This window comes from Naumovozyma castellii, chromosome 1, assembly GCF_000237345.1.
Source record: "Naumovozyma castellii chromosome 1, complete genome".
NCBI lineage: Eukaryota > Fungi > Ascomycota > Saccharomycetes > Saccharomycetales > Saccharomycetaceae > Naumovozyma > Naumovozyma castellii.
Window position 1 is genome coordinate 1,823,053 of NC_016491.1, and position 15,752 is coordinate 1,838,804.

At 35.4% G+C, this 15,752-nt stretch overlaps 8 protein-coding genes and 1 non-coding gene across 9 annotated transcripts; 4 read left to right on the forward strand and 5 right to left on the reverse strand.

Annotated features, from left to right (window-relative positions):
* Nucleotides 1-160: 160 nt before the first annotated feature.
* On the reverse strand, nt 161-2,656 carry LAS21 (mannose-ethanolamine phosphotransferase LAS21; the record flags this gene model as incomplete). The annotated part of the gene is made up of 1 exon (XM_003673813.1): nt 161-2,656. One exon carries the CDS (start codon nt 2,654-2,656, stop codon nt 161-163), a length of 2,496 nt encoding a protein of 831 aa, XP_003673861.1.
* Nucleotides 2,657-2,812: 156 nt separating this feature from the next.
* Nucleotides 2,813-3,325, forward strand: DLS1 (Dls1p; the record flags this gene model as incomplete). The annotated part of the gene is made up of 1 exon (XM_003673814.1): nt 2,813-3,325. The coding sequence occupies one exon, from the start codon at nt 2,813-2,815 to the stop codon at nt 3,323-3,325; it is 513 nt and encodes a 170-aa protein (XP_003673862.1).
* A 76-nt stretch (nt 3,326-3,401) lies between these two features.
* Nucleotides 3,402-4,217, reverse strand: MPM1 (Mpm1p; the record flags this gene model as incomplete). Its single annotated transcript, XM_003673815.1, has 1 exon — nt 3,402-4,217. One exon carries the CDS (start codon nt 4,215-4,217, stop codon nt 3,402-3,404), a length of 816 nt encoding a protein of 271 aa, XP_003673863.1.
* Nucleotides 4,218-5,150: 933 nt separating this feature from the next.
* Nucleotides 5,151-6,125, forward strand: NCAS0A09250 (S-formylglutathione hydrolase; the record flags this gene model as incomplete). The annotated part of the gene is made up of 1 exon (XM_003673816.1): nt 5,151-6,125. One exon carries the CDS (start codon nt 5,151-5,153, stop codon nt 6,123-6,125), a length of 975 nt encoding a protein of 324 aa, XP_003673864.1.
* Nucleotides 6,126-6,382: 257 nt separating this feature from the next.
* On the forward strand, nt 6,383-8,167 carry UTP18 (Utp18p; the record flags this gene model as incomplete). The annotated part of the gene is made up of 1 exon (XM_003673817.1): nt 6,383-8,167. The coding sequence occupies one exon, from the start codon at nt 6,383-6,385 to the stop codon at nt 8,165-8,167; it is 1,785 nt and encodes a 594-aa protein (XP_003673865.1).
* A 129-nt stretch (nt 8,168-8,296) lies between these two features.
* Nucleotides 8,297-8,368, reverse strand: NCAS0Atrna2C. The gene has a single exon. It is a non-coding gene; the product is annotated as a tRNA-Cys (tRNA).
* Nucleotides 8,369-8,767: 399 nt separating this feature from the next.
* Nucleotides 8,768-9,775, reverse strand: NCAS0A09270 (uncharacterized protein; the record flags this gene model as incomplete). The annotated part of the gene is made up of 1 exon (XM_003673818.1): nt 8,768-9,775. The coding sequence occupies one exon, from the start codon at nt 9,773-9,775 to the stop codon at nt 8,768-8,770; it is 1,008 nt and encodes a 335-aa protein (XP_003673866.1).
* A 1,248-nt stretch (nt 9,776-11,023) lies between these two features.
* On the reverse strand, nt 11,024-12,079 carry NCAS0A09280 (uncharacterized protein; the record flags this gene model as incomplete). The annotated part of the gene is made up of 1 exon (XM_003673819.1): nt 11,024-12,079. The coding sequence occupies one exon, from the start codon at nt 12,077-12,079 to the stop codon at nt 11,024-11,026; it is 1,056 nt and encodes a 351-aa protein (XP_003673867.1).
* A 932-nt stretch (nt 12,080-13,011) lies between these two features.
* Nucleotides 13,012-15,720, forward strand: NCAS0A09290 (metallo-dependent hydrolase superfamily protein; the record flags this gene model as incomplete). The annotated part of the gene is made up of 1 exon (XM_003673820.1): nt 13,012-15,720. One exon carries the CDS (start codon nt 13,012-13,014, stop codon nt 15,718-15,720), a length of 2,709 nt encoding a protein of 902 aa, XP_003673868.1.
* Nucleotides 15,721-15,752: the final 32 nt, after the last annotated feature.

Genomic DNA, 15,752 nt, shown 5'->3' on the forward strand with positions numbered 1-15,752 from the left:
ATGACATACCAATAATTGCCCCTTTTTGTTCAATATATATTCAAAAAAAAGATTGACTACTTTGGTTCTTTTATATGCTCCTAATGGGTTTTTTGCAAAAAGGAGCTATATGTTGTTGTTATTCTACAATCTATAATGTATGTATCTATATGTTCTTTATTTAATATAAGGCCACTAATGTACCTTCAACTAGCCATCCAACGACAAAGTTCATAAACACATTCCAACCAAGAAAGTAACATAACTTTGGGCTGAAAACACTCCAAATAAAAAGATGGTATCTCAATATGTAGCATGCGGCCAAGAGACAGCATCCAACAATACAATTAAATACCAGCAGAGGCAATTTGTTCTTAAAATAAATATTCCATTTCGAGGAACTTTCCGGTATTTCTGCATATAGAATTGGCCACATTGAAATTATCCAATATATTGATGGTGCAAAATTTGATATGGTCATAAAGATACCAACAAGGTATATGTTATAGTTTTCTGATATTCCATGATATGCATTGGATATGTCGATGGTCGCAATAGAGTTTGTGCCTCCAAATTGGAAGAAAGTAAATGATTGCAAAATTAAAGAGATCAACGGAAGATAATTGTTTTTATTTTCTTGATGATAATTCTGTAATACTTTAGTGATTGACTTCTTTAAAAATTCAAAAACTAAAAATTGGGGAATATTGGTTGCTGTTGATTGAAATATCAGTAGCAAGCTGATATAATTGCTAATATCGTCAAAGAAAGTTTTTCTTCTGGAGAAAAATACCAAAAATATTATTCTGATGGATACTAATGCGACAAATGTTTGGTAAAACAACGTTGCCAAAGGAAGCAGTGCCTCCTTAAATGCGTCCTTTGGCGAATGACCGACTTTCAGTAATATGTCACTTGCCTCCTTTGTTATTACATAGAACCATTCAGGAACAGATTCATTATTCACGATAGCCCAATCTAATTTATATACGAAACATAAAGTTGTCATGAAGAAGGGGCCCAAAAACGAAAGAAAATCTGTTCTAATAGTATTTTTTAACCCAATATAGTAAATGGTGGTACATATTAAGTACCACAGTGTATTGTAATGGTTCTTAAGTATGTTTGTTAATATGAATTCGTACACGTGTTTTTGGCCACTATTATTCCAACCTCTAATAATTCTAGCGCAAACAGCAATAAGAAAATGGTTGAAGACTGTTGATTTTGAAGGATTCGAAATTAGTGTTTCTATACATGAGAACATAATGGATCCAGTTATTATCCACCACCAAATTTGATGCTCTTCTTCGACAAAACTGCTTCCAAACGACGAGAGCCCTACTAATAATGAAATCACTATTGTTATAATCGTCGTTGCGCAGTAAAGAGATTTTTGGTTTAGAATGAATACAATGAAGACAGTAACAGTGGTAAAAATCAACAAAAGGTAACCCCTTCCGAGGTATGAATAATTGTAGTTAGTTGCGTTCTTCGTTAATTCATCTTGTATTTCTTTCATTTTATTCATTATATTTTTACTATCCATATGATCGAAAGGAATATTTGGTAAATCTTGGCCTTTTGATAGCTGCAATAACTGGTGATAATTTTCCATTAGTTTTATATTAATCATATCTTTTCTAAGAAATTGCAGAAACTCTGGAATAACAATACCTACATTATTTTTAGGAATTGGGATATTAAATAAAGTAGCCAAGGTTGGAACCAAATCAATTTGTTGGACTGAAGTCAAGAATTGGAAGTTTTCATCAGTTTGCCTCTTAATTGGTAAGTTTAGGTGTCTTTGTTTCAAAGGAAGTTCACCTTTCTTTAATTTATTGGATAAAAACACCAACCCGGCAGATGTTTCTCCTGCTGAGGAACCGCCGTGATTCCCCACTTCATTCATTCCATGGTCACCCATCACCACAAGTAACGTATCATCATCTATATTTTCGTACACTTGTCTTACAATATTATCCATTTCTATATGTTTCTCTGGCATAAACTTAGAGGAGGCTCCATCTTTATGTCCAATATGGTCGAGTCCCAAGTAATGCATTATCAACACATCCCAATCATGATTATGCTTCAATTGTTTAGTTAAATGTCTCGAGACATTTGTATCTACAACTTCGAAATCAGAGACAAAAAAGGAATTAGTGCCCTCTACTTCATTAAACCAATCCCTAGGAAACAATTTTAACCAAGTATCGTCACCAAAAAAGTTGATCTTCTTATTTTGTAAATGGAATTGAGCTAACAATGAATCTTGATCAGCCAAAGTGGTAGATACATCATCCTCTGCGACGTTTAAAATGGCATCCAAGAAGTTCGGAGTGGAACCTGTCGTAATACCTTTTAACCTAGGAAGTGTGACAGTAGGCGGATTAGAATACGCTGTAAATCCCCACGCTGTTCCCTCGTTTAATTGGGAATGAATGAAATGAAAGTGTGAGTTCGTTTCATCGAACAAGAAATCAGATCTTAGGGCATCGATGACCACTAGTACAAGTTTTTGGAAGACCGGTTTCGTTTCTCTTTGCTGTTCAGAGTTGTAATGGAAGTCTGCTAGGCCCTTCAAGACATTTTTCTGTGGGAAGAACCCAATTGCAAATAGGAAAAGACTCAATAAGAGACTCAGCACCAGTAGTATTTGGGGCCTGAATATCATCTTCCTGGCCTGTCGGGGTTCCCTTTGATAAATCCGTTGGTGCTTATTATATAACAGATTTTATCCAGCAAGGTAGTTTTTCAAGTTGTTATGAAATTTCCTACTAAGATAGACATTTAGATAATCGACCAACTAGTCAAAATAAGAAGATATAAGATGAGTGAAATGAATGTAGAAACGATAGATATACCGATTGATAATGATATGGATGAACCCCAGGAAGTTGCAGCGGAAGAAACATATGGAGTAGACACCACTGCAGATATTGAAGACACTTCACTTCAACCGACACTTAGTGTTGACATCGTCGGGAAGATTGCCAGAAACGATCCAGAATATATGGAGACGTCAGATGATGCACTTGTGGCTACAGCGTTTGCCACAGAGTTATTTATTAAGACATTAACTAATGAATCATTATTAATGGCAGACTTCCATCCCACCAACAATGCCATGAATGGACAGTCATCAGAGAATAATGATGGTACCAATAATGATGATTCAAATACACTGACATATGACAATCTCTCATATTGTGTAAAGAAGAAGGGTAATTTCCAGTTTTTAGGAGATTTGATTCCCATGACTAAAAATTTGAAAGATTTAGTCCAAGAGAATAAAGTAAGGTACACAACGGCGTTGCCCCAGGGACAACTTCTTGGAAATTAACTGTTTTACCATAAAAAACCAGATTATGTATGACTATATATTTATTTAGGGCTATTAACAGGAACAAATACTATATTCACCACCATTTTCCAATTCCGGAAGAGTATCCACCATCTTCCTCACTAGAGGCCTCAGTTGGAGATAATAGTTTTTCTGATGTTTCTATTTCTGGTTTACCACCATCTTTTGGTGTCTTTCTCTTTTCAGAACGTACCAGTACAGATCCATCATCGTAATATGTCTTAATATTCTTAACGGTACCCTTGCCTTCATCACTAGAGTTAAAAGATTGAACAAATTCAGACTTCCCGACTATTTTCTTTTTCGTGTACTGGCCATCTTGCATCATTATATTTTCAGGAGTCAATAGTGGTTTATTCCAATCGTCATACGTTTCGATTTTGGTCTTTTCTTCCTTCTCTCTTTGTTGTTGAACCAACTTCATCATCTTTAGTTTCCAATCCAAATACCCGGTATACTCAGTAAAGAACAGCCCTAATTTATGATCCTTATCATTCTCCACTTGGTCCCTCGTTAAATACCCACCGACTTTTCCCATCTTACTAATTTGGTCTGGCTTAACAGTAGCAGGGAACAAACATTGCCACCATCCGTGTGAATCCCATACGGGAAGACCCTGTAAATCCTTACATTGTTCATACTCCTTCAAATCGGGAACCCCGCGATATAGTCCAAACCATTTATTATTCTTATTCAATTGAGACAAATCAGGGAATCCTAGGACGTTGTCCCATATGGAATGAAGTGAATCTTGAACTCCGGAAACGAGATCGTTCTTATCTAGACTCCAGAGACCAGCTTGCTCCTGTTTTTGCTGGTCAATCCATCTATTTGTATCCTTGTCGTCTTGCTCCTTCTTATAGATACCCATTCTGCTTTACTTGTTGTTGTGATAGAAAGTAAGTGTAGTGTAATGCAAAACAGAACGGGACTTCCATTTCATCGCACAGCCCTTATATAACGTTATTAACTCCACGCGTCAGAGAAGTTAACGTCACATTATAACAACGTCCATAAAGTCCAATAAAAGAACAAGAGTGGAATGCTTGCAGGTACTATTACTCTATGTTGGTGCAAATATGAGGGCTTGTCTGCGTTCTTGGATTACTAGAAGCTCTATAATGAAATCGTTATTAAGTTGTCGAAGTATGGAAGTTCACCTCAGACATCTCAGCTTAATAGATAACTATTTCTTTCAGAAAGTGGTCTCCCTTTAATCTCTTCAGTCGAAAGGAAAGGGAACTTTGTTAGGATAGGACATAAACAAGGAACTTTCGTCACTGTCATGGCATTTTTGTCAACTGTCACATAGGAAACATAAATTACTGTCATTTCAAAAACATAAATACTACCCTATTGGTTTGTCCATCTATTGGAACTTAAGATAAGATTACACCCAATGAATATTGCTAGGAAACAAACGATGAAGTGACGAAACGTTTGAACTTTTCCTTTTCAGATAAGTTGGAAAGATACAAGGTTTGGGCTGTAGTTGTTCTTCACCAGATTTCAAATGAAAAGTGGTCTAATATATATCAAGATGCATGTTCAATGGTGTTACCAGAAGTCATTCTGAATGCGTAAATAGTATCCCTTACTGAGTTATTTGTAAAGTTTTAATCATATATATATATTTTTTGTAATGATTCTATATTTTGGAAAGTAACAGTACCTAAGGTATCTCTACTATCCTAAAAGTAAAAGCTGTTTGCTGGAATCACCCGTTCTCTTATTCTTGTTAGTGACAACTCCGACCTGTCACTAATGAAAAGTTCGTCTTCAGTTTCCCTTCTGAAAATTATCCATGTTATCTCACTTGCCTATACCCATACAGACAAGACGACATTACTACGACTTGCCACCATTGAAGCAGAAAGATAGAGTTCTAATGACATTCACCGTTAAACAAACAATTGCCAGCTGCGGCGGTAAACTACTAAAACTTACACATCAATCACAATGCACTCGTACCGCAATGGACCTAAACGTTTACTTACCCAAGCAATTTTATAGGCAAGAAGGAGCATCCAAGAAGATTCCCACCATATATTACTTATCTGGTCTAACATGCACACCACAGAATGCGTCTGAGAAAGCATTCTGGCAACCACAAGCTGATAAGTATGGATTTGCTGTTGTATTTCCTGACACATCCCCTCGTGGTGATAATGTCCCCGATGATCCAGCATCTAGCTGGGATTTCGGTCATGGAGCAGGGTTCTATTTAAATGCTACCAGAGACCCTTTCATGGAGAACTATCAGATGAAGGCGTATGTTTACGAGGAATTACCCAAGTTGTTGAGTCAAGATGTTGAATTATTTCAAGGGAAAGTAGATTTCTTAGGGAACATTGCCATTTCAGGTCATTCGATGGGTGGTATGGGTGCTCTGAACGGTATATTCAATTATTATAACAAGTATGTTTCTTGTTCTGCCTTTGCACCCGTGGTGAGCCCATCAACAGTTCCATGGGGTAAGAAAGCATTCAGTGGATACTTGCAAGAGCAAAAAGAATGGGCACAGTATGACCCTTGTGAATTAGTCAAAAACGTGGAGAATTCTAATGAGAAGAATATCTTAATTCATGTGGGTTCTAATGATCCATTCATGGAACAGTTGAAACCTGCATTGTTCTTGGAAAACGTCAAAGGAACTTCTTGGGAGAAGCATGTGGACTTAAACATCGTGGAAGGTTTTGATCACTCTTACTACTTTATATCAACATTTGTTCCAGAACATGCCAAGTTCCACGCCAAATATTTGGGACTTCTAGACTGAATATAAATGTATAAATTATTTTATACATTTATATACTGCATAATATTGTATGATTATGTAACTTATAGGGCTAGACTTGGGGTTTCTGAATATTTGAACTTTGTTTAACCCTAGGGCTAATTTTAATTTGTAAATGAAAAATTTTCAGCTCATCGCTTAATGTACAATTGAAATTATTTAATCGCCAGTTAATTAGAACTAGATAGAACAGAACAATACAGACAAATATACACACCTCTGTAAGATATCACTTGACTATGAGTGAGACTGTTATAAAGCAACAGTATCAGATTCCTCCACCAGACGAAGAAGAAGAACTTCTGGCGAAGTTTGTCTTCGGAGACGCTACAGATTTCCAAAATAGTTTGGCCAATTTCGACTTAGACTTTTTAAATGAAGACAATGACGTTACTCAGGAGATTAATGGGCATAAATTGGACGGATTAGATAATGAGGATGAAGCAATGGATCAGGTCAATGATGACCAACTTTTCTTTGTTGATGAAGGTGATGAGGTTGAACCTGTGCATGACGAAGATGCTATGGAAATTGACGATGAAGAACAGGAAACTACGACATCAGAAGAGGAAAGTGATTATGATGATGAGGTTGCATGGATAGACTCAGACGATGAAAAGCTAAGTATTTCCGTGAAGGAGACAAACAGAACCAAGAAACTAAGGACTTCATATCAAGAATTGTCACTTAATGGTAAGAATTATGTTCGCCGTTTAAGATCCCAATTTGAAAAAATATATCCAAAACCAAAATGGGTAGATGATCTTTCTTCAGATGAAGACACTAATGATTCCTCTGATGATGAAAACGAAGATGGATTAGAACATGTCATTGATGGTGATATTAATGCCTTATCCAAGGTTTTGAAAAGCACGTTTAATTACAAGGATACTACGCAATCCAAACTATTACCATCAAAAAAATTGGACATTCTTCGTCTCAAAGATGCCAATATTTCTCATCCATCTCAATCTGCTATTCAATCAATGTCCTTTCATCCTACTAAACCACTATTGATAACTGGTGGGTACGATAGAACCTTAAGAGTATATCATATTGATGGTAAGACAAACCATTTAGTGACAAGTCTTCATTTGAAAGGTACGCCCATACAAACATGTTCTTTTTACGTATCTCCATCTGATGAAGAACACAAGATTTTCACTGGTGGGAGAAGACGTTATATGCATTCCTGGGATTTATCACCTACAACATCTTCCTCATCCTCATCTGCATATTCTTCACAGGTTGCTAGAGTAGAAAAGATATCCAGATTATATGGTCATGAACAAACACAACGTTCATTTGAAAAATTCAAAATAGCACATTTTTATAATTTTAACACCGACATGGCTCATGGTGTCATCCTCTTACAAGGTAATAATGGTTGGATAAATGTATTACATGCTACTACAGGTGTTTGGTTGACAGGTTGCAAGATCGAAGGTACCATTGTCGATTTTTGTGTGGATTATAAACCATTATCGGGAAAGAAATTCCAAACTATACTGATTGCTACTAATACATACGGTGAAATCTGGGAATTTATCTTAAATAAGGAGAATGGTAAAATATTACGCAAATGGAAGGATGAAGGTGGAGTTGGAATTACCACGATTCAAGTGGGTGGTGGTACAAACTCATCCAGTTTTTTCCCAGCCAATGCCATGACTAAAGTTAAAAGTAATAGGTGGTTAGCTATAGGGAGTGAGAGTGGGTTTGTAAATGTTTATGATAGAAAGAACCTGGGAACTGGACCAGTGGCAACTTTGGACCAATTGACTACAACAATATCGTCTCTACAATTTTCTCCAGATGGGCAAATCTTATGTATGGCATCTAGAGCAATCAAAGATGCATTGAGGTTGGTTCATTTACCATCATGTACAGTCTTCTCCAATTGGCCCACAAGTGGAACTCCATTAGGGAAGGTGACTAGTGTGGCCTTTTCACCTCGTGGTGAAATGATTGCCGTAGGTAATGAACAAGGGAAGGTGAGACTATGGAGACTAAATCACTATTAAATAATGATGTAATTTTATAGACTTCCTTTGTAGTTAATATTATTAATAAAAAGGATCCAATTAAACTTTTGAAGGGAATAACAAAGTTGTCATAATTTTGGGAAGTTACCAGAAAAAATAAAAAAAGAGAGCTCGCACTCAGATTCGAACTAAGGACCAACAGATTTGCAATCTGCTGCGCTACCACTGCGCCATACGAGCTATATTTTTAATATTTTTTTATTTATTGGAGACCTTGGAGCGTAATAGGAGAGGAAGTTTTTTGGGACTGTGTCTAAGCAACATGACTTTAATAAACAGAAAAGATGGGATTGGGATACAGTTACGATGATGAACGGCATGTGATTATAAGGTTTAGCTTTTTTACTATATTAAGCTCTCAGATATTTTATATAGCAATATATAAAATATTGAATGAATACATTGAAATCTTGTTTGTGACTACCAAAAATGATACCTTTGAAATCCTGCAATTAAAAATGTCAAAGTTTACTGAATTATTTGCTTTAATATTGGTAAAGAATCAGCTGGTTGTAAATCCTTTTCTGAGATTTTGTTTTGAAGGGGTGGGGTTAGGCTATATAAATATTTTATGATTTCTTATGTATGCCATCCCTTCTCCTCGGTCGAGCCAGTCTTTGCTCTTGGTGTCTTCACATTGAGGTTTACTCCTGGTTCTGAGAGTTGTCTCTCTTTAAATGGTGTTATAATATCATCATTGTCAATTATGTCGATTGTTGGATGATGAGAATGGCGATCTTTAAATAACAGTGGCGAAGCTTTTGATGGGCTGGAAGAATTGAGTGAGGCGGAGAAGGTAGACAACGACGGTTCTAAACTTGATTTCAATTTCAGTAACTCTTTATTCAATGATATTTTTCTTTGCTCATTTTCTCGTTTTAGTGCTAATTTGTGTCTTATTTTTTCTACTTGATCCTCTAAACTCTTCAGTTCTAAACTCTCTTGTGTTAAAAGGGTCTCTTCTGTGGGATAAGCTTTTGAGTTCTGTTCTTTCCAAGAAGTTTTAGCCGGAGTGGTGCCACTGTTTCGTTGTTCTTGTTTATGCTTCAGTATCATTGCTGTGAGTTTTTCAATTTTTTCTAACAATTCATCGTCTTCAGTAGTTTCTGTGAATACTTTCTTGTCACTGTCCTCTTCCTTGATCTTTTCATTAAATAATTCATCTCTTCGTCTCAATCTTTTATTCTCCTTTTCTAGATCCTCAATCCTTCTTTTTAAAATTTCTATCTCATCATTGGAGTTTGCAGTTAGAGTAGTATATTTTATTAATTTCTCCTTCAACGAGGTTGATAGAATTGTTAATTTCTCAACCTCTTGTTGTTTCCCTTCTAATCTCTCCTTCAGGTGTCTGTTGTGCCTTACCAATTCATCAAATGTCTTATTAGACCTCTTAGCATCGTCAGGTAAGAGAGCGTCGTCCAAGTGGTCTTGGTATGGCCTTTTCACATCATCGTATCTTGGAAGATTATCACGTTGATAATTATGATTATTATAGTTGTGGTGGTAATTGTTGTATTCAGGTTCAGGAACCCTTCTTGGATTAAAAGTTCCAGAGATATATCTTTTTGGAGTAGGTGATACGTTCATTAACCCTCAATTATACTATTCTGTTACTGATCTTTATGTGCCTCAAGTAGTTTTGTTGATGTTGATAGTTTTGTGCAATGAATTCTTAAATTTCGTATTGACGCGTTTCACTACGCGACATAAACAAAATTATTATGATGAAATTCTTCAAACTTATCATGTCGAACAATAGTAGATCTGTCTGGTTCAATCATTTATAATATACAATATTTTTTCTTCCACCCTTTTCTATATAATATATAATTAAAATATAATCAAGCTGATATCTAACATTCTTACCTTTCATGCCCTTTATATAGTTTCTTATTTGGACAGTAATACCTTCTTTTTCATATGGTAACCAGCTATGTTCAGACATAGTCGCATAAGCCTATTCTATAACTTTTCCATTAAATTTTAAAACTTTTTTCACCCTTTGATCCACTGTCTGGGATTTTTTTTTGGTCATAATAAACTTATCCTATGCATTTATAGAATATTTAGTTTCGGCACATTGTTTGTTGCTTGGGGGTGAGCAAAAATTAGGAAATACGAATAGGTTAAACAGGAAAAGTACATTCACATTTCAAAGGTTCACGAGTTTCTTACGTGAAACTGTTTTGGGTTTTTAGATATCCTTTTTAATTTCTTAGTTTCCCTCATGTTAATCTTAAAAAAATATTTGAAAATGCCTTCAGAGAAAATAAAACTAAAAATATAACTTTCAATGTATTACTTGTCAATATCCCTAAATCATTAATTTATATCAATTCACCAGTAGTCAAATAATTAGTGAAATTACTTGTTGTCCTTACTTTTTACTTATTTCATAGAATTCGATTTTTGGTATATTTGGGCCAATATCTATACTCTGACCCTCTTGCATCTAATTATGGTAATCCATATTATTAAACTACTGTCATCAGATCTCTTGAATTTACATATTCGAAACAAGAAAAGTTAATGTAAAAAATGTTGAGTCAGTAATACTGATTCTTGAGTAGTTAGGTAGGAGACACCAGATCGGAATTTACTTCTCTGAAAAAGCTTTAAAAAACAAGAGTTCGTCTCTTCAAGCAGTTGGATCTTCCATCTAATCAAATGTTGGAACTATCAAGGACTTACTTTACTGTCACAGATGTTTTGAACTTAACTGACTATACAACTTACACTCAGAACAAAAATTTTAAGACAACAACCTCATACTTTCTTGACTTTACTATACTTAAAGATAAATACAACAATACTGAAAATAAGTAGTGAGATTACTTAATATGGCCTATTACCATTGTTATCATTTCCAGGAGCAAAGTTACCAGAAAAGTTGAAAGTGTCATTTTGGTTACCTTGGTTTTGATAATAGCCTTGACTGTTGTTCGATTGAGCATATACATTACCATTGTTGTTATTGTTATGTTGTTGATTTCCTTGTGGTGGCCTTTGTTCAGAGCTCATCAAGTATGTAGTTGCCATCGACATTAAACCTGAGAGGGCACTATTCCCGGAACCATTACCATTTTGATTTTGGTTTTGACTATAGTTTTGGTCATAGTTTTGATTTTGATTTTGATGATAATTTTGATTATGGCCCTGATTATAGTTTTGGTTGTAGCTTTGGTTTGAGTACTGATTCTCACCTTGGGTATTATATTGCATTTCATTATAGTTCTGATTTTGGTGCATTTGTTGATGATATTGTTGTGGCTGTTGATTGGTGTTGTGTCCAGATGCCATATACGAGGAAGCCATCGAAGCTAGCATGCCAAAAGTGCCCTGACCTTGATGTTGACCTTGATGTTGACCCTGAGTCTGACCATTATACCCGCCTTGACTATAACTTTGTTGTTGTTGACTCCCTTGATTTTGACTTTGATTAAAGAAATGAGATGCCAGAGATGCCAAATTAGAACTTGACATAGTTGTTGGATTATTATTGCCACCAGTATTTCCACTGGAACCAAACAACGACATGACAGAACCTAAGTTAAACCCTCCAGCCCCGTTAGCACTATTGTTTTTATTTCCACCAGATGATGACATAATGGTAGCTAACAAAGCCAATTTACCCAATTGAGTCTGAGAAGATCCATTACTACTTGATGTCATTGTATTCATCAAAACATCTCCCATACCACGATCCTGAGATTGTTGATTACCATTATTTACGACATAATGAGCGACCTGCTTGATCAAAGATTCGATGGTAGAGACCTGCTGGTCATTAGGATCAGATCTTGCAGCAGAGGTAAGCTTGGCGACCGCCTCTTCGTGTTGGTCATTGTTCAAGCACTGTTGTGCCTCTGAGATCAACTGTTCTGTGTTCATTGCTGAATATGGATACCCTTATGTCTTGGAGGAACTCTTTGCTAACAATCAGTCAGGGAATAGATTTCATTGTCTCATCGTGCAAACAACGCCGCGTATTTTTGAATTTCAGCCATTGTTGAGTAACACTTAGTTTAAGAGACTACAACCATTCCGTTCTATTAGAAACTATTTAATTACTGTACTGAATATATATTAGTGGTGTGTATATATTAGTAACCTTCTGATATGAACTAGATTGTGGTCAATAGCCCAAGCTCGTAACATTTAGAGCTGTTAGACTAATTTTCTTCTCAAACGCGATAATCTGGAATACAACTTGAAATTTTCTCACAACCTGCTCTTGAGGTTCCTTGCATTATGGGGCATTTTGATTATGTTTTAAAAAACCTTGGTTTGGAATTTAAAGTCCTCACCCCAATCGTGATCAAGAGAAAAGATTTCTATTCCAAGAACAAATAAAAATACACAAGTTGGGTTGATGGGTTAGCATATATATATTCAATGTTAATTGATTCTGATAATAGAGAGAAAGAGAGAAACTCGCCTTTTGTGTACTCAATGCACGGAGTCAATTAGTCTTCACGAAACCAACGCAAATTATTATTTACCCCACAATGGCAGCAGATTAAGGAATACCCTAAATACCGAGTTGTTTTCTAAATTATATTAAATCACACCACGTTTAAAAAAACTGTAAGACTTATTTTATAGCTAATATTGCTTCTACAAGTAGTTACTTCAATTTACTACTTCTATTAGCAATTCTCAAACTGGAAATTGCTGACAATTCGGAGTTTTCTGTGCGGGTAATCAATTCATGAATGGTAGTAATCGACATGAGGTAATTTAGGGAATGTAACGACACTTCCTCATCAATACTCTGAATACCTGGATTACAAGGCGTTACAATTACCCATAGTATATTAAAAATGACGCAATCACTGCATAGGAGGCCTTCGTTGCTCTTTGATGATTATGAAAAGACAATCATCATACCTGAACAGGAAGGTCATACAAGGGCCCCTATATTACCCACTATCATTGAACCATCTGAAAGTTCTTTTGAGAAATCGGAAAATGAAGATGCTTCAAAGAAGAAGAAAGATAGGCCCTATCCTAAAGACGTTTCTATAGACGATATGGATATGATCAGTTTGAATACAAGCTTCGATAGACAAATGATTCTTGGATCACCTATGTATCTGGATCCTCTAGAAGAAACAAACAGAATCAATCCGGTCATATTAAGATTACAAAATGAGGATAAGAAAGCAATACACCATTATAGCCGATCTGTACCTTCTGACGCATCCAATTTCCATTTGGAAGAAATTCAAAATTCTGAAAATCCATTTGCCTCCATCGTTGAAATGAGATCTAAATATATCTTGAGTTCAGCTCAGGACAGTAGCTCTAATGCAAAAAATGATGTAAAAAATTGGCTGTTATACCCTGAACCTTTGCCAAAATTTTGGAAATTTGAATATGATAAGAGATTTAATGGAGATTATTTGAGTGCTAACCATCTTTCAAACCAAGACGAATTGGATATAAATTTCACCCCAGATCCAACTCCGTTACCAGAGTTGGAAACATTACCACAATCCAATACAGTGCATATATTTACGAAAAACGGTAAGAAAATACATTTCACAGGTGAGTATTTCGATTTAGACCAATACAGCAAACTGGAAAAGAAAACAAAATCTAGAAATACACTTTCACCAATGGCACAATTACATTCCAGTCAAAATCAATTGTCAATCCCCACCTTTGATGAATTCAAATCGGACTTTAGTTTCATAATAGATACAATCCAATCACACAAATTGAATGAAATTGCTGAGAAAAGACTACAGTATCTATTAGATAAATTTGAATTATTCCAATATTTATCATCTAAATCAGAAATTCAGGAAAATAAATTAGTTCCGTATCGTGATTTTTATAATTCAAGAAAGATCGATATGGATTATCTATTAAGTGGTTGTGTCACCCAGCGACAATTAAGTGAATTCATTTGGGAAAAGATAAATTTGGAACCTAACAGACCAGTCTATATACATCCAAAGACAAAGGAGATTCTTACTTTGAAACAAATTTTTGAGATATCATGTGCCCCAGAAGAGTCAATGAGCATTGGGTTAAAAGTTATTGAAGACGAATTTTTAGAGTGGTACCAGGAAACTTATTTGTTGCAAGATCATTTGATACCTGGTTTAGTAGACCCTTATACTTTACCATCTAAAAAAATGAGGTTTTTTTTGCTGACACAAGTGTTCTTGGAATTTGATAATTTTATCAAAGGGGAGTATCTTGCTGAATTAATTATAAGGTACATAATCAATCCGATCGAAAAATCCAAGTATCAATTAATTCAAATGTCAGTCGACTTTCAATTTTATCCAGAATGCCCTGATTATAATGAGACGGAGAATTGGTGGAACAAATTTTCCGATTGGCTGAGCAGATGGAACTTAATATCTTACAATATACGGTGGAATGTTCAAATTTCGAGAATATTTACCAAATTGTTCACTGTAAAGAGAGTTTCAAATTTTCAAGAATTTCTAAACATGATTTTTGATCCCTTATTAAAAACCTCAAAATATATGGGGCATTTGCAGTTAAGATATTTTCTGACCAACGTTTGTTCCCTTGATCTTGTCATCAATAGAAAAGATGCATATCTTTGGAAGGAATTTACAGATGTAAACTGCCCACCAATAAATTGGGAGGCTAAAGGGGATAATCCGACAATTGCACATTACATGTATTACTTATTTGCCGGTATTGCCAAATTGAATACAATACGACAGGATAGAGGAGAAAATGCAATTACATTAAGAAATAATTGTTCACCAACCAGCAATAGAACATCTCAATTTGGAACCAGTCATGTGTTTACAGATCAAATCGAGTCTCTAGTATGTAATTTACTACTCTGCAATGGTGGATTATTACAAGGTGAGCCTATTTGGAAGACACAATCTTTGATGTTACCATACCTGTTTTATCTTTTCCAAATACCAATAATTGTGGCTCCTTTATCTTCAGTTTCTTCGCTTTCCTCCTTCTGGCAGAGTATTCAAACAACGTCTGGCAATTCAAAACAGAGTTCTCCTTCTCCTCCTCCTCCAAATTCCCCTTCTTCCTTAATATACGAAGAACAGCAAGAACCGGAATCTGTGAAACCGATATACACAAGAGATATAACCTTGGGAGAACAACCTACTTATTCACTGAACCCCTTTATGAAAATGTTCAAAATTGGCTTTAAAGTGACAATATCGTCGAAATCTGTGCTTTTCAATTCATCATATACATCTGAACCAATAATTGAGGAATTTAGCGTAGCTGCATCAATTTACTTATTGAACGCAGCAGATCTATGTGAATTATCCAGGAATAGTGTCATCAGTAGTGGGTATGAGGGATGGTATAAAAAACATTGGGCTGGGGTAACTGTTAACCGAACAGACCTTAAATTTCCTCAAGAGACTTTGGGCATGATAGATGAGTGGTACGATAACGAAATAGATACCAGAATCAAACATAATGTTCCTATGATTAGAAGAGGTTATAGAAAAGAAACTTGGGATCAAGAATGGATATTTATAAACGAACAGATAGGTTAAAGTAAGACATAGTTTATTTGTATTTCTTAAAG